Source organism: Solanum pennellii, chromosome 6 (assembly GCF_001406875.1).
Source record: "Solanum pennellii chromosome 6, SPENNV200".
Taxonomy (NCBI): domain Eukaryota; kingdom Viridiplantae; phylum Streptophyta; class Magnoliopsida; order Solanales; family Solanaceae; genus Solanum; species Solanum pennellii.
The window spans coordinates 50129167-50155442 of NC_028642.1; the positions used below are offsets into that span (position 1 = coordinate 50129167).

The following is a 26276-nucleotide window of genomic DNA, read 5'->3' on the forward strand; positions in this document are numbered from 1 at the left end:
AATTGCATGAACCAAACGACTGGTAACCAAACACCACCTCCTAGCTTCACGAATCACGGAGATGTCTATTGTTCACTTTACACTTGCACCCCTAACCACACACACACGTTGCTCCGACTCCCTCTTCTTCTTCTCCGATCACATTCCGGCAGTCTCAGTTCCACCGAAAAGCTGCTACAACTGTTAGATACACACTTGGGCACTGTTCCTGTACGGCAGGATTGTCAAGGAAAATTCTTGAAAATTGCCAATGCGCATTTGATTTCCCGTCATGATGATGGAGAGAGATCCCTCCAACGAAGAAGAGGATCAAGAGAACCTGATCGCGCAGAGACAACACGGAAACAGCCTTTCCGAATTCCCGGAGCGTACGGCATTTCAAATTGACGACGAAATTGCGAATACTCGCCCCTCCGATCCCAGCTGCAGTAAGTGCTGCTGTTTCTCAACAATTATTTTTGCTGTCTTCTTAATCATCCTTCGCTTCAGCACCAGCGTTAATAACGTCTCTAAAACCGGCGTAATGAATAATGACTCCGTCAATCTTATGCTAGAGTCCGAATTGCGGGCTCTGTCTCTGCTTAGACAGCAACAATTAGGGCTCTTCAAGCTGTGGAACAACACACTGATTGATAATTCCTTGAATGCTACTGCCGCTAACAATAGTAATTTTGTTTCAACGTCCTTATTTTCTTCTGTGCTTTCTGAAGAATTGAAATTGGATTTGATCAGTCAGATTTCACTGAATAAGCAAATTCAGCAAGCACTCTTGTCGTCTCATCAATTAAATAACTTGTTAAATGCATCCGATAATGCTACCGATCCTAGTCTGGACGATTATAGTGGTTTGCATAGGTGTAGGAAGATGGATTATAAATTATCTGACAGGAGAACAATTGAGTGGAAACCGAGGTCGGATAAGTATCTGTTTGCAATATGTGCATCAGGACAGATGTCAAACCATTTAATTTGTTTGGAAAAGCATATGTTTTTTGCTGCTCTGCTTAACCGGATTATGATCATTCCTAGCTCACGAGTAGATTATGAATTTCGTCGAGTGTTAGATATTGATCATATCAACAAATGCTTGGGGAGGAAAGTGGTTGTAACTTTTGAGGAATTTGCAAAAAGTCAAAAGGGTCATATGCACATAGATAAGTTCGTTTGCTATTTCTCTCAACCACAGCCTTGTTTTCTGGATGACGAGCATCTTAAGAAGTTGAAGTCATTAGGGGTTTCCATGAATAAGCTCGAAGCTGCTTGGGATGAGGATATTAAGAACCCGAAGCCAAGGACTGTTCAAGACATTATGTCAAAGTTCTCTTTGGATGATGCTGTTATTGCTATTGGTGATGTATTTTTTGCCAATGTGGAAAAGAAATGGGTAATGCAACCTGGTGGCCCCATTTCGCACAAATGCAAGACACTCGTTGAACCAAGTCGTCTTATATTGCTCACTGCCCAACGTTTCATCCAAACTTTCTTGGGAAAGAACTTTATTGCTCTTCATTTCCGCAGACATGGTTTCTTAAAGTTCTGGTATGTTTGTTTCTCATATGTGTGATTTATTGTGACATAGTTCCTTGCTTTTGACTTTACTTATCTATTTGACAGCAATGCCAAAAAACCTAGTTGCTTCTACCCTGTTCCTCAAGCTGCAGATTGTATTAATCGTGTGGTTGAAAGGGCCACTGCCCCAGTAATTTATCTTTCCACAGATGCTGCAGAAAGTGAAACTGGTATACTTCAATCACTAGTTGTTGTCAATGGCAAAACTGTGCCACTTGTTAGAAGGCCTGCTCAGAATTCAGCTGAGAAATGGGATGCTTTATTGTACAGACATGGCCTCGAAGGAGATCGGCAGGTGAGTTAGAGTCTAGCCCCTGGAAATGCATCTGATTGATATTCATGCAAAATACTGATACCAGTTTATATATCAATTGCTGGAGAAAACCAGTTGATCACTTTAATATCTGGACCCAGCCTTTTATCTTTATCTTATTTATCAAGTAGCAAATTGACTCATTCGAATCGACCTTGGTCTTGATTGAAGTTAAATAGACATCCTATTAAACATAGGGAAGGCTACAGTGAGTTTGATCTAATTTTCTTGAGTTGTTTTCAGCCTAAAATTGGAAAATGATTGATCAATTCCACATTGCAATTGCATTCGCTTCAACTTTAGACAGATCAAGTTAGTTTCGTTGGTACTTTGGGTTTAGCTAAAATCTAGAAGGTGAAAGTAAGTTTCAAGTAAGTCATACACTAATCAATCCAAAAATGAGAGTAGACCCAATCTGATTCTTTTGATTCCATTTATTTGCTAGCCATCCTACCCTTCTCATTGTAATGGTTGCTTCCGTAGTTCACTGTCCATTCATGGTTACTTAGCTCCCTCTTCCCTGTTCTATTAAATGGAAGTAGAATTGTCACTTTGTGCCACCTTTAAAAGAAAGGAATTTAATTTTTGGAAAAAGATAGAACTGTGTGATGGACGAGAAAGGAAGCTAGGTCATTTGAATTGGGACCCAAGTAGTATTATATAAATAGGTAAGTTGTTTTAACTAGGTCGTTTATGTTAGTAAAATAAAATTTTAATAGACTGAACATCCTTTAAAAGGCTCAATTTTACCTCCAAATCAGAACTAAACGGAGATGATTCATTCAACTTTATTCCTTGGATCCTACAGCAGTTCCAAATATGTTTTACCCTACGGACTGTTAGCGGTTGAACTTGAAAAGGGTTTTAATTGAAACCGGAGGAAAATGTTTGGGTAATATGAGAGCGAGGTCATGATTCAACAATCGAGGTGCCTTTTGGGTCAAAGTCTAAGTAGACAAAATCGTGAGGCCCAAGCTTTGTGGCGGCAGGCGATTGGGCTAAAGTTGACAATTGAGATTGGGCAATGACAGGTTATATCCGAGCCAGCTTGCTGTTACACCTCCTTCGCTGTGAAATTTGTCGTGTTGATTGGATGTGCTGTGGAACTTGCTTTGGGAAAATCTCACATTAGAATTGGAGGAAAGAGTTAGTATAGTCATATAAGAACGAGATTAGGATTTAGCTGTTGAGATGCCTTTTGAGTTAAAATGCAAAGGGACAGAACAGTGACTCACAAAAGCCTTGAGTTGAGAGGCCAGAGAGGTCAGAGGACAAAGCAGACAATACCTTGACAAATATTGTTGTAAATATTAACAGAGGGTCATAAGCTATTAGAACATTCCCTTTTTGCTTTTCTTGTTGCATTCCCTTATTTGTTTTTATAATCTTCGTGAAGGTGGAAGCAATGCTGGACAAGACCATTTGTGCTATATCTGAAGTCTTTATTGGATCAATGGGCTCTACTTTCACGGAAGATATCTTACGTCTTAGGAAGGCCTGGGGAACATCATCACTTTGTGATGAGTATTTATGCCGGGGTGAAGTTCCCAATTTCATTGCAGACGATGAATGAACCCCGATTAGTTGTTGAGATTTTCTTGTCATCAGGTTTCACATTCTGCTACTGAAGCTGGAAGATTTAGGAGGTCTTCTTAACAAGTTATCATGCCTGAGTTAATTACCCCAAAAGGCATATTGCCCTTGATTCTTTTGATATGTGATCTAGTGTATTTACATTAGTCTAGCCATGCTGCTTTATTAGTTGAGATGGATTGGTTTAGTTTGATCTTATGCATTTATAGTTTACCAGTGTACAAAATCCAGATACTTAACATTACCTCACATGTTCAATCCTTTAAAATATTTAACCAAGTGGTTAATTTTTCCTTTTTGTGAAAAATTGGCTACAAATCCAGGTCTTCTTTTGGTGATTTGAAATATATGATAAGATATAAATTTAAATTGAAGTATTTCCAAATGTAGAAAGATGATTATTTTTCCAAGTGGGATACCTTATGGAATTATTTTATTATTTATATTAAAACGGTAATGATAAAATAATTTTGGGACTTAATATGGAGTACTCCTTAGTCCTTACAAATACAAGATAAAATAATTTTATGAATATTCTGAAATTATTATCTTTATTCTACAAATTAAAATTTAAAAATAATTGAACCAATTAAATCATTATTTCTTTAAAAATAATTGAAATCTCTTTTGAATGAAATGTATATCAAATTATATAGTACTATATAATATGTTAAACATTGAATAGTAACTATTAGAAATTTTGAACATTGACACTTTGACCTTTGAGGTACATTTTGTTAAAAAGGAGTGTAACATGATATCCAAAATGTATTACTCAATACTAGTTCATTTTTGGCGATTATTTAAATTTTAAATTCTAAATATAGCAATAAAATGCATACACAATCGATCGGCGATGATTCTAGCTTATAAGCTACTATACTACAAACTTTGAAGTGAGATTTTCATAATATTTATTATTTACTTTATATATTTAATTATAGATTCTGTTAGTTATACCGTAGAATATTATAAAGGAAAAAATATTTTCATTGAATGTTATTCCAACTCTATACTAGTAAATTTTATCAATTGTTATAACAGATAAATAACGTTTAAAACTCAAAAATTAATCAAATCGTACCCTCTTTTCCAGAAAACAATACCATTGACACGAATTCCAATAAAATATTTTAATTATACATAACCATAAAGTAATAAAAATAATAATTAATTCGTTAAAAATAACCTGCCGAACCTTCCGATGAACAAAATCGACCCTTAGGTCTGGTGAATGGTCTGTGCGGCCGCTGCTTCATTCCTTCATTTATATTTCAGCTTCATTCATTCACTTTCGGCGTGCTTTTCATTTCTCCAAAAACGGTTACAACTTTGGCAGTTTTTTCAGCTCCTTACTACTACTCTCACCGCCTTCATTTCCCTCAAATCAATCTTCACGCTTCTTCTGAATCGAACAATCTTCATCTCCATTTTGCTGAAATTTGTGCACTGAAAACGAATCATGAAGGCTAGATTGGTAGTGTTTCCAATCAGGGGAAGGAATTGGTGTTTCAGTCGATCGATTGAAGCATCGCAATCTGAAGCTCAATCTTCTAGTGCTCCTTCTACATTGAAAGACCTCTGGAAGAGGATTTCCTCTAAATCTAGTCGTGATTCACCCGGCGCGAATATTGAAGTCGTCGTTGATTTCGCCTCTGATAAGGTTTTTTTTCAATTTTTTTTTTGTGTTTTGGTTGAATTTACGTTCTAATATTGAGGTAATGGAATGAGGAATTGTTGTTATGTTTGTTATTATAATCAGATGAACAATGCTTGGACTAGTTTGGAAAAAGCGCCTGCAGGAAGTATAAAGAACAGAATTCACGGGTAATCTTTAGTTATTCTTGGAGTACTACAATGTAGCTAATGATAATGAAACTAATTAGCGAATTGTGATGTTAGGCTGGGGTTAACGCTTCTTTCTCGTGTTAAGCCTTCGGAGATCTTTTTGAAATCCATTTCTAAGGAGGTAACACGTGTCGACATCACCTATCCCTCAAGGTATGGACCCCTTCTCTCTCTCTTTTCGTCTTTCAGAGGTATTTGCTAAAGTATGAGAATAATACAGGATATCCTGTATTAGTAATGCTGTGATCAGTTATGGTGGAATTATTTTGTTATTCAGTGTTTGGTTTGGTGTATTAAGGGCACTTTTGTCTTTAACCATGCCTATCCATGTATTAATAGTTCTTATATTGCGAATACCATGATTTTCTATGTAGTATTAAGTTTATAATACTGAATAAAGTGTATAACTAATACTGAATAAAGTGTATAACTAATACACATAGGCTGGAAATCTTATCAAACAAAGGATTAGATAGTATTATGACTAATACATCCTACCAACCTACCTCTCTACATCATTGAGATTGATATATGTGCTGCAGGATTGTTTCTGTGTAATGCAAGCGTTCCTTCCAGTTGTACAAATCTGAATGATTATAGATCCTATTTTATGAACTGATGAGTGTACAAAAACGTGGTGTTGATACATGATTTTAAACAAATGTTTGATAGAGATCCACCTTTTTAAGAAAAAAGTTATTAGACAAATAATTTTAACTCATCTAAGCTTGACAAGAGCTGGTAAAAGTTTAACAGTCTAATTGGTCGAAGTGGATCAGCAGAAAATGAAAATGGTAGTTTTCATCAGTTATGAGAATCAAAGATTCATGGATTTAGAGTAAGTCATACAGTCAGATGAATGTGATCTAATTCGCAAGTTCTCACGACATGTCATGGCTTTATAGAATCAGAGTTGCTCAGAGAAAGCAATGGCTTCACGTGAGTTTGCTGAATAAAATTGGAAACAATTAATTTCGCTTCAATATCTCTAAGTAAGTCATACAGTCAGATAATGTAATATTATTTCCAAGTTCTCATGACATGTCATGGATTTATAGAATCAGAGTTGCTTAGAGAAAACAATGGTTTCACGTGCTTTTGCTGAATAAAATTGGAAACAATTAATTTGGCTTCAATATCTCTGTTTGGACTTTGATAAGTTGATGTCAAGGTGCACTTCTTATCCAGGAGAAAAGCTTTTTTAAAAAGAATAAATTTCTATGCACATTCAAAAGATCCTTTACATTTTCTATCCATAGGGTCGTTTGAATTTCTTCAGTTTATGTACCATGTTTTACCTTTTTGGCTCTGAGTGTACATGTGATTAAAAGAAAAGAAAGGGGAAAGGCACATTACATGAGCACCTCTACCTTTAGATTGTATGTTATCTGGCTGTCTATACCAATCTAGTCTTTTTTTTCTGCACAGTTTAAATGGACAGCTTGTTCGGCGGAGGCTACGTCATATCGCCTCGAGGTAGGGTATACAATGCTTATTTATTTAGTGTTTTTTATTTCTTTTTAAAACATCATATTTTCACTTTCTCATGAGGTCTTGTAGTCCTGCAATTCGTTGCATATTTCTTCCTCTTTAGTGATTTCTTAACCACTCTATAAAAGTTTCTAATTTTAGTTAGGATGTCATATATTTTAAACCTAAGGCATGTATCTCTTGTTTCTGGAATTCTTGTCTTGGCTGGCATCTATCCCATGTAACAGAAGATTTACCATTGTTTTCTACCATTTATAATAACGGGCTTGAGAAGCCGATAAGCTATGAACCGTAAGATCATGATTGTCCACTTAGAAAAGAAAACAACTTTAATCCTCCTATTCCAATTTATCTGATCCACTTTGCACTATGGGCCTTCCCAAATGTTTGACACACTTAATAATTAATACCAATAAAGCTACTCCTTACCTCTCTTAACAAAATCCAAGAAGTCAAGTTCAACTTCAAAATTATGATTCGCTATCTTTGTTATTAATACTTCAATATAATCTTCCTTCTTTGATTTCTATTATATTTTACCTTTTCAACTTTTTTTTTTGAGAATTCCTCCTAGATGCTTTGCTCTGTGTCACCACTGCCAATAATTAACAATTTAGTTTTGATCTTCCATTTGTGATCATCCTTTTTCTGTATGTTTTTTCCAGTAAACAATTCTTTAAGCCTATTCTGTTTACTCATATGTTTTCCTATAAGTTGCCTTTCTTTCTATGTGGTGGTTTCTGCACTACTGCAACTTTTCTAGTAAATATTCAAATGCAGAAAAACCAGATGCTTGAAAGTCAGCTAAAGAGTTAATATCCCGACCACACTTGGTTGGGGGATTTAAAATCTCTTTCTGCTATGGAAGAACATATTCTAATTAAGGTTAGAGTTTTGTGCATTCATAATCTACTAGGACAAATGAAGATGGATATAAAATAACACACGATAATTTAATTCTGGTGGCCAGGCAAAATCATTTTCCCTTGTCAGATGGTTAGAAAGTGCTTTTAGGCACTTCCTTTCATCTCAGATTTGGATATGAACAATAATGTGAGCAGATTCAGCCTCCTGCCAGCAAACATGTGTAGCTCTTATTTTGTTGTGTGAATCTGGATTCTATATCTCAAAATAGATCCTGAATCTTATCTCACTATTTGAGATACGAATCCTTGACAATGCATTTTATTCTGCAGAAAAGAGCTTCCTAGTGTCACTAGGGCATGAATATCATAAATGACTATCTGTTTTCTTAATGACTATCATTGACTTGAATCTAATTGAAGTTATGCCAAGGGACGATCGAACAAATCCTTTTAACATTGACCAAAGTCACTCAGTCAACTTTTCTCCTTTTGAACCCTGAACGAGTATTTTGCTATTTTAAGGATGATTGTTTCCTATGTTGCTTGGTGTTTTAATAATATAACATTATTCAAAAGCTCTTTCCTCCTGTACATTTCATATTAATGAATGATTTTATTACCAGGGGATCTATCATCCACAAGAAGTACTTGTATGGCTCAGCTGCATTGCTTCCACTGTCATCATTTTTCATGGTATTGATACACTATTTATGAAATGTCAAGTGTTATATTTAGTTTTCTCTTTCTGATCATATTGAGATGTACCATTTTCTTACTTTCGCCTCTTTTTATGTGATCCTCTTGATTTTTAGTGTTGTGATTCTCTTGCTTTTCTCAATTTATTTTCATGTCATGCAGGTGCTACCCTTGCCTAATATACCTTTCTTTTGGGTCTTATTTCGGACGTACTCTCACTGGAGAGCTCTTCAGGTGATTAATATTTTGAACTGATTAAAATGTTGAGAATTGCCGCATGCCTTTATAGTGGAAAGATGTAAATAGTTTCTCTCTTTGGTAGCAAAACTAGACATATGGACACATGCATGCTCTCATATACTGGGATCACAATTATAGAGTCCATGTCATTCCGTTTCATACTCTGTGTATTTGTCCAGTCACATTTCTTCCCCATCCTTCCACTCTTCAAATCATTTAGCCGCGAAGTTTAATGTGTTCTATATGAACAATTGTGCTCTCAGTTACAAACAAGCGGGAGTCAGCTATATGATCCTCATAGACCATGTTATTCCCCATTTGAAATTTATCCCAGGCCGACACTATACAAATAAAAATAAAACTGAAAGGTACTAGATGTTTAATGTGTGCCCCCAAAATTCGATATGTGCTTGCTTCATCAAAAAATAAAAAGAAAATTGATATGTGCTTATAGCTTACAAGACAGTCTTGTTATTGATTTTTGTATTTACAATGTTGCTTCGGTATTTCATCTTCTCTTTGTAAGAGCTCCTGCTGTGTTTAGGTTGCTAATTACCTTTATGTTTTTTGGATCTTCAGGGAAGTGAAAATCTTCTTCGGTTACTAACAAACAGCTCCCATCAACAGCAGTCAGATAAGGGAACAACAGACAAGAGTACAAATGTAAAAGATGACACTCAGAGAACGAACAACTGCATTAGTCCACCATGGGTAGAATATCACTTGGAATTTAGCTGAGACTATTATTAAAATTTTCTAGTCTTCCTTTGTTTCTGCTTCCTTTCTGCAGGTGGATGCATGCATCATTAATCTTTTCTACATCGTATTCTAATTTGTCCGTCTTTATGGAACCCACTTAGGACAATCACCAAAATTTTCTCGTCTTCCTTTATTTGCTGCTTCATTTTCAGGAGTTTTTCTTTAGTCACCCTCTTGTTGGACATAATGGTAGTATGATTGTTCCTTAATTCTGCATGTATACCTTTATTTAGATAGATGCATGTAAAAAAAGTTAGGCAGATCCATGCATTGTTTTTCTGCATCATCAAATTAGTAGTGTTTCAGTCTAGGCATCTCCATCATCAAATTAGTAGTGTTTCAGTCTAGGCATCATTTCTCTCTCTCTCTGTCTCTCGTTCTGCTTATTGCGTTGTTCTATTCTGTGACACATATCGTTCTATACTTGCTACCGTGTTTGCAAAGCATGTATTGATGGATCATCTTGTAGCTAATGGTTGGAGTCATTGGTTTGTTTATGGTGTTTTTGGCTTGTGTAATCCATATTAACTGGAGTCTTGCACTTGGTGGTATTCGCAGGTATTATTGGCATCAGAAGACCTTCAAAAGCTTATTCAATCTGGAGAATCTAATGATGGTTTAAGTGAGTCGACCATATCTGATATCTGCCAGCGATTTAACTTGAACACAGTTGATGTTATCAAATACAAGCACTCACTGTAGCTGACTTTTCCCAGTGCCGCAAGTCATTCCATATCAATCTTGAAAGAACTGGTCATGAGAATTTTAGCAGCTTCCCGACCCCTACAAGACTATGGGGAACCAAGAGATTCATATTAATCTTCACAACTACTTCAGGAGTACTCAAAATGTTTTTCTTCTGTATTTTCTATAGATGCTGGGAAGCTGCCCTGGTTCATTACATTTGTTCCCTTGTGAGTTGTTACATATCTTGGGAATCGGCAAGACAAATATTAGGATCTGCATCCACTGTTCACTAACATACATGTTACCTGTAGGTTTCTTTGATTCAGTTATGACATTTCCTGCAATAATATCTTCCTCGAATTATAGCTTAGTGCAGTGAACTTGAAAGCTATAACTCTTCATTTTGTTTTAGTGGTGAAGAAGCTTTGTTTCAAAATTGTGGCTTCATATAAACCAAAGCTGTATTAGAGCGTATAGACACTCGACTGTGTTTGTTGGATGTAATTGATAGTTTTCAAGTTCAGACTTCAGATGTGCATGAAACTATACCAAATGTGAATGCTTGAGCATCTTTTAGACTTTGTCTCGTAAGATATCTTATTTTGTTCGCTGCAGAAAGGAAGCAGAAGGTACATAGTTTTGAACAGAGGAATAGGTTAATGCTTATGGTTCAAAACTAGTCCAGTGTTGTTCCCAATTTTCAAATCCAAAACTTGAAAGAGGGAGGATTAGGAACTTCAACTAAGTACAACCAGTTCTCTTTCATAACAACTATCCTCGTAAACATCTTATTATAACAATCAAGTTTTTTCTTTGAAATCAAAATCCATGTTATAACAACATTTTGCTATATCAGCCAACAAATATCAAGACAAGCAAAATCGTTCTAAAAACGTTTGGCTGTCTAAGTAATTTACTCCTCCTCTTTAGAAAGAAAGGCACCAAGTACTCACTTGTAAATTTACCTTGTTTTAATAATTGACTTTTTAGTGACTTACAAAAAATTTAGTTAGCGTATACAAATTTTAGACCAGTACTGTTTTTTTCACAACAGTTGTATAAATTAGAAATCAAACTTCAAAACTAATCTTATTCTTTATAGGTATCAAGATTATAAATTTAACTCGTAATCGTAAATAAATTTCAATACTCTTGAATTTTAGACATCTAATAACTCAACGAATTCAAAATCAAAACTTTAAACCCTTGGGAGTTGGGTCTAAGTTAGAAACTTCACACCGTGATTTCAACTTCAAATCCACATGTCTGCAGTTAATTTTTAGGTGGCTAAATTTTGGAACTTTTTTTTTTTTGGGCAAAATAGGAACCCTAATATGGCTATTTGTGCAGTTGTACCTTGTTTTAAATCTTTTACTATATGGCCACAAAAAGTAACCGGGCCGATTTGGATATATCCGCCCGAACAACCACATGTACCGGGTTTTATAAAAGCGAAATAGATCTCATTGTTCTTTATACTTCCCTTGCTGCTTCTTTCTCAAGAAATTTTTCGAAATACAGATCTTTTTTTTCTTTTCGATTTGTGAGAAGAACGAACGCATCTGAAGAATCCATGGCACCTGCAGCCGCCGATATCGAAGATGAGATCAAGGACGAGAAGAACCCACCGCCACTTGATGAAGATGATATTGCTCTACTCAAAACTTATGTACTGTTTCTTCCCCGAATATTTAACCCTAATTTTTACTTATTGTCTCTATCTGCTGCTTTTGAATTCATTTTGAACTGTTAATTTTTCATTAACTGAGATGGTACAGAACGTTGTAGAAATGTAATTTTTTATATTATCTTTCGTTTTATAACTAAGTGGGTTCGAATTTGAATTTAGGTGGATGTTTGTAGGTGTGGATGCGTGCAGCTAGAAGCATCTCTCATCTTCATTATGCTTAAAAGCTTTTTTAGGTTATCAATGTTTAGGGGAATAGTAGCTCAGTTGGTTGACTATCTGACTACCGCGTCCTTCACCCTGTTGTTGAGGGTTCCACTACCCACCTTGTAATCCTTTCCCCCCTAGCGCCATTTTTATGAAGACATTGAGCATGTCCTCCTTCTAAGACCTTCCTCGGATTCGAACTGATGACTTTCTTAGCCTATTATTAAAGGGGTCCATGCGAGCCGGGCTGATATTAACCAAAAAGATACCCTCCTCAAAAGGGCCTGAAATCAAAGACCCAGTCAGGGAAGGTAGATGAATTGCTTAGCCAAGACTATCTCGACCTTAGCCTTCTTTTCTATTTAGATTCCCGTTCGTGATCCCAGCCCCGGAATCCTTCACTCCAGCGCCTCCTCAGTCTTCTTGCATCAACAACCGAAGCTACTGGTAGTCCCGAGGGGGCGGCCTTTCTATTTTAATCTATTTAAAAAGAAAATATGGATATTGGAACAATTCACTATTGACTTAGAATGCATGAATGATTATTGTCTCGCCTTTAGAAACAAGAGCTTAGCTTGAACTTACTTTAATACAGCTTATCAGGGAATTCCACTCTCTTATGTCTCACTCAAGTGAATTGGTTTAGGGAGCATATATCTATGGATAATTCAATTATCGGAACTAAGACGGATTCATAGGGAGAAATCTAGGTGCGTTCTTTAGTGGGAAATAATTTCCCCCCCTGGGTGTAGCTCTGGTCTATCTAGTAACGGCCTCTAAAGTTTTTGGAGTGTCAACATAGGGGTTTTTGTTCATCCCTTGCCGCCTTTCTAACAAGCATTTGAGTAGTCACGTGTTATTGACTGAATATGCAGCCATGGAACTGTTGAATCCCTTATGAGACTTGTGACCAGAGTTGCTCATAGCATAAAATATAACTTTTGTATGGTCTGAGAGGATCTGTTATATTACTTATGTTGCATTTACTCTTTTTGCTTTTGATTTTGTGCTTTCTAATATGTATTTTGTGGCTTGATTTCAACAAAGTTAAATTCAAGTTCTCAATTCACTTTTAGGAATGAATACTCAGAGATATATATCTGCAAGTATGAGTTACAATTGTATCTGAACCATTCTTGTCAAATTTGGTGGTCCATGTGATCTTTTTGTTCCTTATATGTTGCTTTCTGGTTTTGTACTTCTAGTGGGAGCTCTTATTCTCTACATAAGCTCCTTCACTGTTTTAGTTGATTCCCCATCTGTTATTTTGAGCTAATGCCTGGAGCTCGGTAGGTTTAGGTCACTCTAGGGTATTGAGGCTCTCCTGTGAAGCACGGATAAGTTACCTTGGTCAATTGTGCTCTCATTATAATTAAAAATTAAATACAATTTTTTTGATGAATGAAAAATCTTTTCGGAGTCAACCCTTTAAGACCAATTGTTACCTTGGAAGCTTGGTGATAATGACCTGCCCTTGTACTCTTCTCCAATGAAAATACCAGGCTTAATTGGTAAAGCGCAGGGCTCAAACCTCTTGCCTAAGTCACAAGTTCCTCCATCTTTGCTACTTGAACTAGGTTACGAGGGTAAAAAATTAGAAGAAATATGCATATTTATGTTTTTTCTTTTTTTGAGAAACTATTCAGTTGTAAGATTGAGTCAGTGAGAGGTGCACATGTGTTGCTCTAGGCCTAAGTCACACATCCCTCCTCCTTGCTAGCCTTTTGGTACAATGATCCTTCTACATGAAGTACATGATGTAGATGAATTGCAAGATATTTGGGAATTGCCGAACTTGTAATTATATTTAGTAGTGCTGGCTCAGTGAAAGTTCACAATTTATAAATTATTCTCACTACCTATCAACAAAATATAATGATTTTTGCAGGGTCTGGGACCTTATTCGACCAGCATAAAGAAAGCCGAAAAGGAAATCAAGGATATGGCCAAAAAGATAAATGATTTATGCGGTATGTTTGTTATGTCTCTTGTTGATTTTGTATTTGATTATGTAATGGGACTTCATTTTGTTCTATTCAGACCTTGTGTTTCTTTGTTGCACATTCTTGTGAACTACATCTTAAATAATTTTACCATAGGTATTAAGGAGTCTGACACTGGGTTAGCTGCACCAAGTCAATGGGATCTGGTTTCTGATAAACAGATGATGCAGGAGGAGCAACCTCTTCAGGTGTGTTTCATTGAATACAGATCTATGCTTTTTTATTACTCAGGTACATTGAAGTATTAATTGAATTTTTTTGGAGCAGGTTGCTAGGTGTACAAAGATAATTAGCCCCAACACTGAAGATGCAAAATACGTGATAAACGTCAAGCAAATTGCAAAGGTATGCATCATGTCTATCCAACATAGTATTTTGTTCTGTTCTATCTTCTAGTAACACCTGTATTGGTGAATGTATGGGTATCTCGAAGGAGGGTGCCTGTGAGGCCAGGTTTACTGTTAAAACTGGAGAATCAAAATCTATATCTGAGCAATAACGGATGCAATGTTTTTTCCTTCACAAGACATAAGACGATGTGAAGCTTTGATAATTTTGAGGTTCAATTTAAGCATGTGAAAATTCCTGTTATCATGATAGTAGTAAAACATTTGTTTTTTTCAATCCATCTTCCAAAAAAATATATTGATATTATGGACAGTTTCCATGTGTTTTTTGATTAGGGATCTTTTAAGGGTTATTATATCTTCAGCCTGAAAGGTTTTACCCTTCTTTGGGGTTGGGTATATGTTTTTAGTTATCACAGAAGTTTGCAACATTTTCTTTTGGATTCACTCTTTAATGAAAGGACTCTGATCACCCTTTTATTTGACTATGCTCATATTATTCCCGCAGTTTGTTGTTGGATTAGGTGACAAAGTTTCACCAACTGATATAGAAGAAGGCATGCGAGTCGGGTATATTCTTATTCTCCCTTTCTCTCTCTCAATAGACTCATACATCCCAAAAGGAACAAATCTCCTGAAGTGGTATTCTAAAGCAAAGGAAATTAACTGTGTAACTGTATTGTCTTCTGGTAGCTGTATTTTAGAGTCATATGTCATGATGCACAAGTGTGAGTTTGTCAAAGGAAGTGGGTTACTGCAACATAAGGATCTCCTAGAACATAGTGATCTTACTGAGAACTTGTGAGGATTTGAACATACTAGTTATCGATTGCTTTATTGGGGATGATTATGTGGAATATTCATTTCATGTCCTTGTGGATGGAGTTGTATTGCTTAGATTTCTTTCAGTATTGGGGATACCTAGTATTCGGCCTTCATGCTTTATAGGTAGTTTTGTATATAACAGTAATGAACTAGCCAAGGCTTCTGCTTTACCAAATATTGTCAGTCTCTCTGACCATATTGTTGTTGTTGCAGGGTTGACCGGAATAAATATCAGATTCAAATTCCTTTGCCTCCCAAAATTGATCCTAGTGTTACCATGATGACTGTTGAGGAAAAGCCTGATGTGACATATAATGATGTTGGTGGATGCAAGGAACAGATTGAAAAGATGCGAGAGGTATTCATGATTGTATACTATTTTATTTATTGTCTGTCAAGCTCTGACCTTGTTCTGTTTAAAATTCACGGTATTATATAACTTGATTGGTATGTTTGCCTGCATAATGAAACCTTTGCTTTTAAATACAGGTTGTTGAGTTGCCCATGCTTCACCCTGAAAAGTTTGTGAAACTTGGAATTGATCCCCCAAAGGGTGTTCTCTGCTATGGGCCTCCTGGTACTGGGAAAACACTGCTTGCTAGAGCAGTGGCAAATCGAACAGATGCATGCTTTATTCGTGTTATTGGCAGTGAGCTTGTTCAGAAATATGTTGGTGAGGGAGCTAGGATGGTTCGTGAACTGTTCCAGGTCAGAAGTAACCGTGTTGTTAACTTCCTTAGCAAGTTGTTTTAGTTTGATTGCTGACTAGCGTTTAAGTATGGCAGATGGCGCGCTCTAAGAAGGCGTGCATTGTTTTTTTCGATGAAGTAGACGCCATTGGAGGTGCACGATTTGATGATGGTGTAGGTGGAGACAATGAGGTTCAGCGTACCATGCTTGAAATTGTGAACCAACTAGATGGATTTGATGCTCGGGGGAATATAAAGGTTCTCATGGCCACCAATAGGTTAGTGTTCTCTCTTTGTTTTAGCTTTTTGTCCCAGTAGTCTCTCTTGTGGGTTGTGTTAGCTGGGATAACTTTTGGTGATTTTTTTGCAGCTTGATAACTGAGTTCTTCAAACTGGGGGTTATCCATGGCTATTGTATTAGGTGACTAACTACTGTAATGTATTTTATTTTGTTTGCAGGCCTGATACACTTGATCCAGCATTGCTACGTCCTGGACGTTTGGATCGCAAAGTTGAGTTTGGTCTACCTGATCTAGAGAGTAGGACCCAGATATTTAAGATTCATACACGGACAATGAATTGTGAGCGCGATATTCGATTTGAACTTTTGGCACGTCTCTGTCCAAACTCTACAGGTAATCTCATATGCATTGCCATATAATAGAATAATTCATGTATATTGCCTCAGAAGTTGCATATTAAACATCAATTTTGTATTTGATCTTGTGCATAATGTTCTATTAAAGAGCTCTTTCTCCTAATTATAATGCCCTCCCTTTTAAGTCTGCCCAAAATGTATAATGATTTTCTAGAAGGGGAAGTTCTACATGCTTTCATAACTTCCAAGAATTTAAATTCACACCCTGATGTATTATTTACCAAACATAATTTGGCAACTTTTCGATTCTATTTACAAGTTTCCTCATTGAAAACAACACAATGTACAAATGAAACCTTTCGTCTTAATTGTCGTGCTGAGGCAAACTGAGAGGAAGGAATAATGGAGTATAGTCCTTTGGTAGTTTCAATCAAGAGTTGCTTGGGTACCTGAGCTTGTATTTTGTGCAAAAGTACAACAGCAAAGACTCATTATTACTCGCATTCCAAATTTTCTTGTTACATTCTGGATTAACTTACCTTTGTTTCAACTTTCATGTTCTTGATAGAACTTGAATATGTAAAAAATTTCCACAAATAAACCTTCCAAGTGTTCTTGGGCAGTCCATTAATGTAATCTTGAACTGTTCTGTTGAAATGAATAATGGGGTTTACATACATAATGTGGTGTCCTTGAGCCAAGGGTCTATCCCAAATAGTACCCTTAACTCTGAGGTAGGATAAGGTTTGTTTACACTAACTCTCCCAAACTCCACTTTGTAAGACTACACTGGGTATGCTGTTGTTGCCTTGTTGGTGTTGTTCATACATACTGTGGTCGGAGGACTTAGATAACTTGGTTTGGTACGCACAATGTTGGATTGGGTTTATATTAATAGGATTTTTTCCCGCAACTTATATCAATAGGAATTGTAAGGTGAGTATTTACAGAATGAGATCTCCTTGAGCTTGTCCATTGACCAGTTAAAAGCCAAGGTTAAGGTTGCTGGACCTAGAGGAGAATTTTGGAAGAGGTTGATATTTTAATTGAGTTTGATGCATTTAAAGAGTGAATTTGGCAATAAGTTAGCTGCTTTTCCGACCTTGTGGCATTTATGGAGGTCTAGAGAAAGTTTACTTTCATGTAAAGAGAAGTGATGAGTTCACTTGTATATATTTTTGAACAAATATAAGGTGAGTATTTACAGAATGAGATCTCCTTGAGCTTGTCCATTGACCAGTTAAAAGCCAAGGTTAAGGTTGCTGGACCTAGAGGAGAATTTTGGAAGAGGTTGATATTCTAATTGAGTTTGATGCATTTAAAGAGTGAATTTGGCAATAAGTTAGCTGCTTTTCCGACTTTATGGCACTTATGGAGGTCTAGAGAAGGTTTACTTTCATGTAAAGAGAAGTGATGAGTTCACTTGTATATATTTTGAACAAATATAATTTCACCTATATGCATCACTTAAATTTTCAAAATATTGTAGTAATGAGATGTACAAATACGACAGTCTAGGGGCTTACTTTTGACCTTTTCATTGATTTGGTTTATTCCAGGAGCTGATATAAGAAGTGTGTGCACGGAGGCTGGAATGTATGCTATTCGAGCAAGGAGGAAAACTGTTACAGAGAAAGACTTTCTGGATGCCGTCAACAAGGTCATTAAGGGATATCAGAAATTCAGTGCAACACCGAAGTATATGGTCTACAATTAGTTGGACTACATTTTCTTTGGTACAAACAATCAAGCATTGGCAGGAATGAAGTGACATTGCTATTTGCCATTTAGTTACCCCGTGTACTCAATTTGATGATTCATGCTGTCCACTAAGATTTTATTACCTGTTTGTTCATCTTTAGTGCTCCTGTTTGCTGCCAACAAAGATGCAGGACCAACTTCTGCGTTGTAATGCCTGATGACTTGGTGTTTTGAGTTAAAATCTAAGATAGCTTTCCCTCTTTACTTATTTTAATTCAATTTCATTCTTGTTATGTCGGTTTCTGCTGTCAGCGCTTGTGTTTGTCAAGGTAGGTATCTGATTGGCAAAGTAGCACTCTTATTGTCGTACTAACAGCAAGCGATAGCTGTGTCCTAATCTGCCTTATTTCTTTTGATCTTGTGTTTGCCTTCATCAATATTGCAAGCAACACTATTTTCCCAGGTGTTCACTCAGTTAGACGCTTAAAGTTTCTTATGCATTCTTAGTAGTGTCGTAATTGCGTAGCATGAAAGAACGGAAGATAGATACAGAACTGGTAGTTTTTGAAGTAGTATAAATAACATGCAGTTAAGAGCCTCTTTTTCAAGAGTCATGCTATGTTTATCTGTCAGAAGGCAATTAACCTGTCGTTGCTAACATCTTGTAACAGTCATGTATGTGTTAACGAGGTTCTGTGCAAGTATACATAATTTATGTATATATATATTGTGAAGAATATTATATTTTAGCATATGGTATTTAATCAAATACAACTGCACCGAAGAAATTGCTGGGCTGACCAGCATCAGAGGATGTCCCATAGCAGCAAACAGTTCAAGAGAACCATTTGTTTGTAACAATCAGCAGGTCTTGAGTACATCTCTTCAGTCCTGATCATTATTGTGTAACCTCTTGCTCATATTTGCTCGTTGCACTAGCCGGACTAATACTTGAACCACTTCAGACATAGGTGGCCGGAACTCAGGCTCAAGCTGACACAACATATACAAACCATCGAGATAGTGAGCGCGATATAGGGGAGTATTTTGTTGAAAATTGAACACATGGCATGTAGCAGCTTTCAGCATAAAAGGAACGAACTACTTCTCATTTTACTCTAGGTTTAAGACCACATATTCCGAATGGTTTTATTTCTATCTTAAACCTCGTGTCTAGTCACATGAACTGAGACAACGAGAGCATTACCTGAACACAGAGAGCAATAACATCAGCAAACCGGGAAAGAGATTTGACAGAATATAATCCAGAGAGAGATGGATCAACCATCTTTTCCAGGGCATCAATATCATGAAGCTGAGGGGTTGCCCATCTAACTAAAGACTGTTCAGATCTTGGTCTTGTGCTGAGTGGAGAAGAGAAAAACACACATATATTATTATTATTTGTCTTAAACAGATTTTGGTTTCAAAATCATTAAATCAACATTTACCTATCGAAAGGTTTTCGACCAGTACAAAGTTCCAACATAACAACTCCAAAGCTGTATACATCACTCTTGGTAGTACACTTTCCAGATATAGCAGCCTCCGGTGCGCCATATCCAGACTCTATATTATGGTTCAATCCCTATAGGGAGCAAAAATAAAGGGTCCAAGTTGAAGCCATTTAGAAGTTACTGATGTGAACAAATTTAATAAGTGTTACCTGATCTACATCAGCCATAAGGTTTGCTAACCCACTGTCTGATAGATGAGGATTGAGATCAGCATCAAGTAAAATATTTTCAGATTTTATATTTTTATGAACTAGAGATGGAGAACAAGCTTCATGTAGATACCTGCAAATTAAAGGAAGCTTAGATTTTAGCTACTAGAATAAATTTACTCATAAGAATTGGAGAGGTCGCCACCAAAAATAGAAAATTTATTCTGATTTGATGAAGTGGAACGCCAGCATACGCGGTGTTCTACAACTTTAAATAATATGATGCCTAATCAAAATCTTATGTGATGCCTAATGAAAGTAATTTTGTAAATTATGAAACTCACTCTAGTGCTCTTGCTGTGCCAAGTGCAATCTGAACTCTGCTATCCCATGTTAGTTGCGAGTTGTCTTCAACCATCTGATGCAGAAAATCATGCAGAGAACCATTTCTGTGGAATTCATAAACCAGCAGGTGCTGCTCATCTTCTGAGCAATAACCAATTAGTTCTGTTACATTTGGATGATCCAGCTGGGATATTTCAGGAATCATCTTTAGAAAATCTTCAGGATTCCGGAGCTCAGATGAATAAAGTTTCTTGACAGCGAGAACCTATGGAATAGGAACTTAAACAATCAGAATCACTGACATCAGCATAGGGAATGTTAGCTGCGACAAGAAATAGTTTAAACGACAAATAGAACTAAAGATATTACTTTGCCACTGTCAAAGTGAGCTCGATATACACTTCCAATAGATCCATCACCAATAAGATTTTCTATACTGAAGCTGTCAGTAGCAATCTGTACGTCTTCAATTGAAAATTGCACAACTTTTCTTTCAGCTGTACGAGTTTTCTTCTGTGGAACAATGAGTGTTTCTGAAATTTCATCTCCACCAATGGATTTATGAGTATTAATAGGTGGAGGTCTTAGAGACACTACAGTGGGAGTTTCAATAGCTTCCATGCTTGCTATGGATGGAGCTTGACTGAGTTTCGTATCTGCAGCCAAAATAGGTGATGAATAGAAAAATACAGGATTAAAAAACTAACACAAGATTAAAAAATTCAGAAACTAACACAAGATTAAAAAACAATAATACTAGTAACTAGAAAAGGGCAAATGTTAGCTGGAACTCTGATGGAATGACGCCACAGAACTTAAAACGATTGAGGTAAGGCTTAAGATGTATGAGATACCAAGTTGCAGATGAAGCTGCAAAAGGGAAATATAATTCATCATTATAGACATGGTCACTTGAACATGAAATGAAGGATGATGAGTTCAAAAGGAAAACTAATTTTCCAAAATTCACCTGAGGTGATTCAGTACCTTTGCAGGAACTTGCATCCACAGTTAAAAGTGTGTTTATATAAACAGAACTACATTTGCAATAGGACAGCCTGGTGAAGCTCCCGCTATATGCGGGGTACATGGAAGGGTGAAACCACAACGGTCTATTGTATGCAACCTTACCCTGCATTTCTGCAAGAGGTTGTTTCCACAGCTTGAACCTGGTCACATGGAAGTAACTTTACCAGTTACGCCAAGGCTCTCTTTTGTGTACCACAATAAATTCAGTTCTATATTTCAAATAAGATAACATGGCAAGAAAGGATCATATCCACCATAAGAGTGTATATATGTTGAGATATTGAAGTAAATATCAATAAAGTAACCAGCTATGTTTCTCAACTGACCCAAAAAAGAAGTCAATAGATTATATACCTTGTACTTCATGTGACTCAGGAACAAATGGCTGAACGTCAAGTTTTTCTATGTCTGTTGACGACTTCCTGCGTCTTTTCTTGATAATACAGATTACTGCAACTGCTCCAACCACTGAAACTGATATCACTATGCCTGCAACGCCTCCACCACTAATACCAGATTTCTCACCACTATCACTTTTACCTCCACCGCTGGAAGGATTGCCATTGCCTCCTGATTTGTGACTTTGAGTGGATTTATTCGCAGGGGTTGCAGGCTCTGAACTCCCTGTGTTACTGGTAGATTTTCTACAATTGTATCACAAGTTACAAATTCAGTTATAAAGTTATTTTCTACAAATTTTCAAAGATGAGAAAATAATTTTCAAACTGAAACACTCACTGCATTATCTTTTTAAACTTCTCAGGAATCCCACCAGTAAACTGATTGTTTTCAATATTCCTAAAGCATAAAGGAATCAACAATATAGTAACTGAGAAAGCCTTGAAATGGAACATTCAGAGATCGATAACATTCACACACACAAAGATGTTGCATAACTCACAGATCGTCAAGAGGAAGATTGGCGAGGACATCAATGTTTCCAGTGAACTGGTTGTTCTGAAGGTAGCTGCACAACACAATAATACTAGAAAGTTCAATGGAACTCGACCAATACAGTACAATAATGAATTAAAAGATACACGTCTTACATTTTCTTCATGCTAGTCAGTGACTTAAAGCTTTGAGGAAGTTTACCGGTCATTGAATTGAAAGAGATATCCCTGGAGGATAAGTTGTAAACAATCAAAAGTAAGCAACAAGAGATAAAACATAATGTAATCAACCAAGAAGAACAAAAGATGATTTCACTCGGTGACAAAATTTCACATGATAAAGTGAATGGATACTCTATTTATCTACCGAGAATAGCACAACATACTTCGAAATCTTAGTCATAACAGGATAACAACGATCTGAAAAAGAGACGGGACAAATTGAAAGAAGGCCTTACAATGTGTTGAGAGAAGAAAGTGATCCAAACATGTCATTTAGTTCTCCTTGAATTTGATTATGACTGACATTTCTACAATCAGGCACATACAACGGAGAGAAAATCAGAACAACGAGTGTAATAACACTGTACAAGGAAAAATAATTTTAAAAATGAACTTACAAGTATTGAAGGGAAGTTATTTGTGAAACGGAATAAGGTAGGACACCGGTAAAACCATTACCAGCAAGGTTACTGCAATACGAGGCAAATGACAGAATGATTATGTAAGTAACTTTTTTAAAACACTAGATCCTGGAATTGAGCAAAGAAAGAAGAAATTAGGTATAAAAACACATACAGTCTCTTTACATTTGGAGGAAGCTGGTAAGGTATCTGGTTTCCGAGATTATTGTTGCTTAAGTCACTGCAAATTACAACATTTTACGATGTAAATACAAATAACAGAACGAAGTAACAAAATAGTAATTGAAGCCATCGATCATCTTACAAGTTGGTTACAGATGTTAAACTCGTTAGTTGGTATCCCATTGATCCGGATAGTCCTAAACCGGATATCTGGCTGAAGGAAAATGAAACGAAAAGTGAAAATCAGCAATTTCCAAATCAATTAACTAACGAGAAGTAATAAAAAAATAACGTCTATATCGAAAAACTATAGAAGGATGGCGAAGAGAACATAATTACATTTCAGTTACTCTATTGCCCGAGCAAGTAATGCCTTTCCAGGATTCTCCACAAGGATCACCACCTTCTGATGAGCTCCATTTCGTAAGCTGCCCCGGTGAATTTAGGGAGCTATACATCACTCTCAGGGCAGAACCTGATAATCAAAGTTGAACACCACAAACGAAATTATTGAGAACATACAAATACGTAGACATACTAAGAACAACCCCAAAAAAAAAAACAAAAAAAACTCTACATTATTTTGTTACTAAATTTTACTACTATGATTTTTATTTTTTGCATGCTGTGAACTCTTTGGCTAATCGACGGGCTTTCTAGTGAAAATTAGCAACCCAGCTTAGTTGTAAAAAGGTGAGCTTTAAGAATGAAAAATTACAGGTAGGAATTGCTTCCCCCGATAATGATTCCGAATTAATGGAAGACAACAAAGCAGATATCGAACACCGGAAAAAAAAAGCAGTACACCAAGTAGAATTAAGCTGACCGTCGGATGGATCTGTGTCTGCATTGATGAAGCTACAGCTATTAAAAATGAAGAAGAGTAGGGCCACCTTTACCACCAAGCTCATCCTGCCCCACCTTCTCCTCCTCCTAATCGCGTTCAACTGAACCCAATATTTTAATGCGGATTTTATCAAATAGTAATATAGCATTAAATTTCGGACTCATAATGTGATCAGATGGATTCAATAGTCATAACTTAAAAAAGTTGATCCATCAAATTTATATTCTAAATTCGTCTATGTCTCTGAACTCGAATAAAAAAAGAGTAATCCTCTTGATAACTTAATAGGATAAAGATATGGACGATCTGCGAAATCCTCTTGTATATAATCAATTATACCGATGGATGATCCAAATATGTGTATATATATATATATGGTCAGTAAAGCTGACTGAAGAATTAGATTAATGGCGGATCGAAATAGTTAAAAGGAACTGGAAATTTATATATAGTTAATGTTAATGCGGAAGAGAATTAAAACGTTGATAATTTGCATGCACGATAAAGTTGGTGCCGGGGAGAAGAGGGAAGAAGGAGTGATAGCTGAAAATGGAAACGTGAGGGAGGGAGAGAGTTACGGGTAACGGGTTGCCCCACAAGGTGGGGGTGTGGGTTTAGTTCAGAATTTAACATGTTCGTTTCAATTTGTTTGTATTATTTTTTATTTTAGTTCATTTCAAAAAAATATATAATTTTTTAAAAGAAAAAGACTCAAATATGTTATTGAATTTTCAGGCTTATTTATACTATTATTGTTCAAGAAAAAACTCATTCATGTCATTATTTTTTTTAAGTGATTTTGAAAAAATCAGTTGTGACACGTGGTCAATTATAATTCGACCATGTCATCAATTATAATTTGGCCAATTAAATTAATTCGATATTTTAAACAAAAAAAATTAGATATTTAAAAACTATATGAAAAATACTATAAATTATAACTTTTTGCATATCAATATGATGAAAAATTATATCTTAAAATATTAATCAAAGTTCTTATAATTTGACTCTAAAAAATAAAATCATAACAGATAACAGTGGATCGATAAAGTAACAATCTAAAGTAGAAAAATTTTATTTTGAGCGAAGTACAACCAACAAAACTCATATGATAATTTGTTAACTTTTTGACATGTGGATTATTTGGGCCCAACCTGTTAGTTAAGGTGAAAAATGAAACCAAAAGGAGAGAGAATGTAAAGTTTGGGTGGGAATTGAAGAGAAATTATGGGGTCTACGTTAAATTCAATTTAATAAATTAAAATATTGTATTAAAAGTGAAACAATGCAGTAAAAGGTAACGAAAAAAATAAGAAATCATATTATTAGCTGATCGATATTTTTATTTTCTATTTTATATCCACATTTATTTGACATGCTGAATTTTTTATCAAAAAAATTGTTCTTATATTATAAGATATAAGATAAAATAAAATTTATTTACACTCTATTTTTTTTAAGATTTGCGTTACTTTTAATAATAGTTCTAATAAGATTTGTGTATTTTTTTATTGTCTTCAAACTCACGTTATTTAAAAGAAAATATTTAGAATATGAATTGAAATTTTTTTTGAAAAGTGTAACAAAGTGAAAAATTTAAAAGTATCTCATGATCTAATGAGCATATTATTAGAGTATTGTTTTTATCTCAGTGATGTTAAATGAACAATAACATATATAGTACAAATTTCATTTCAATTTGAACAAAATAGTCAAATTTCTACCTATTATATTTCTATTAAATCGTACAAATTTATATTAAATTTATTGGATACGTTTTTATATCTAAAAATAGTAAATTAATGAAACTTCAATTTGGGCTCTTTCGATATGGGTACAAATTTATATTAAACTAGGTAAATTATCCGCGCTTCGCGCGGTGGTGAATTACGTGAATAATCTGCTTCTGAATATTTGATAATATAAATATTTTCGAGGTACAACTCTACGATAATTGTCAAGAATATTTTATTCAAAGATGAAACAAAATATTTTTAAATATTAAAATCAAAAAAATTAATTCTAAGTATTATGCATTTTTTTAATTAATTCTTTATTTTAATTTAATGAGAAAAATATATCATATATAAAGCTGGATAATAAAAATAGGACGTGGGGCCTTACTTTGGCCAGAATTATCATTATCTTTTTTATTAATTTTTTAGTTGTTGTTTATCTCTAAAATATACTAATTGGTGGGGGGAGGGGGGTAATTAAAATAACTTTTATATCTCTCCTTATCATTACTACTACAATTTATTACTCTTCATCTCTCATCTTATTATAATTTATTGTTTTCCTTATATTCTCTCATCTTACCTTTTAGGTTACTATCTTACAATTTTTCTTTTCAATATTTTTTATCTCAATTATCTCATTTAATTTATTGTCATAAAAATTTCTGAAAATTAAAAATATATTTTTAATTAATTTCATCATCTCTCATCACTATTATTATAATATATTATTTTCCTAAAATTCTCTATTTTACCTTTTGTGTCTCTGTTTTTTCTTTTTTTGAAAAAATAGTTTTCTACTATCCTACACGTAATTTCATTATTCTTTATCTCA

The 26276-nt window shown here is 35.3% G+C and overlaps 4 protein-coding genes across 5 annotated transcripts; 3 read left to right on the top strand and 1 right to left on the bottom strand.

The window, feature by feature from the left end:
• Window positions 1-3820, top strand: LOC107021718 (O-fucosyltransferase 36-like). Its single transcript, XM_015222423.2, has 3 exons — window positions 1-1539; window positions 1615-1864; window positions 3279-3820. The coding sequence occupies exons 1-3, from the start codon at window positions 272-274 to the stop codon at window positions 3453-3455; spliced, it is 1695 nt and encodes a 564-aa protein (XP_015077909.1). The 5' UTR covers window positions 1-271; the 3' UTR covers window positions 3456-3820.
• Window positions 3821-4662: 842 nt separating this feature from the next.
• On the top strand, window positions 4663-10592 carry LOC107023238. The gene is made up of 8 exons (XM_015223862.2): window positions 4663-5138; window positions 5238-5302; window positions 5378-5476; window positions 6752-6799; window positions 8304-8373; window positions 8539-8610; window positions 9196-9327; window positions 9934-10592. The coding sequence occupies exons 1-8, from the start codon at window positions 4938-4940 to the stop codon at window positions 10075-10077; spliced, it is 831 nt and encodes a 276-aa protein (XP_015079348.1). The 5' UTR covers window positions 4663-4937; the 3' UTR covers window positions 10078-10592.
• An 866-nt stretch (window positions 10593-11458) lies between these two features.
• LOC107023237 (26S proteasome regulatory subunit 7 homolog A-like) lies at window positions 11459-18412 on the top strand. The gene is made up of 10 exons (XM_015223861.2): window positions 11459-11731; window positions 13845-13926; window positions 14056-14147; window positions 14227-14304; window positions 14815-14876; window positions 15345-15489; window positions 15621-15839; window positions 15917-16098; window positions 16280-16455; window positions 17978-18412. Exons 1-10 carry the CDS (start codon window positions 11636-11638, stop codon window positions 18133-18135), a joined length of 1290 nt encoding a protein of 429 aa, XP_015079347.1. The 5' UTR covers window positions 11459-11635; the 3' UTR covers window positions 18136-18412.
• A 355-nt stretch (window positions 18413-18767) lies between these two features.
• Window positions 18768-24258, bottom strand: LOC107021812 (protein STRUBBELIG-RECEPTOR FAMILY 7-like). 2 transcript variants are annotated; one of them, XM_015222526.2, is made up of 16 exons: window positions 23685-24258; window positions 23198-23333; window positions 23001-23072; window positions 22851-22916; window positions 22673-22744; window positions 22511-22582; window positions 22209-22280; window positions 22061-22126; window positions 21898-21957; window positions 21514-21803; window positions 20500-20786; window positions 20130-20395; window positions 19786-19918; window positions 19571-19707; window positions 19327-19483; window positions 18768-19112 (listed from the first exon to the last, which is right to left on the bottom strand). In XM_015222526.2, exons 1-16 carry the CDS (start codon window positions 23851-23853, stop codon window positions 19005-19007), a joined length of 2163 nt encoding a protein of 720 aa, XP_015078012.1. In that variant the 5' UTR covers window positions 23854-24258; the 3' UTR covers window positions 18768-19004. The 2 variants fall into 2 exon arrangements, with proteins under 2 accessions (XP_015078012.1, XP_015078013.1); XM_015222527.2 differs by lacking the exon at window positions 23685-24258 and adding an exon at window positions 23436-23561.
• Window positions 24259-26276: the final 2018 nt, after the last annotated feature.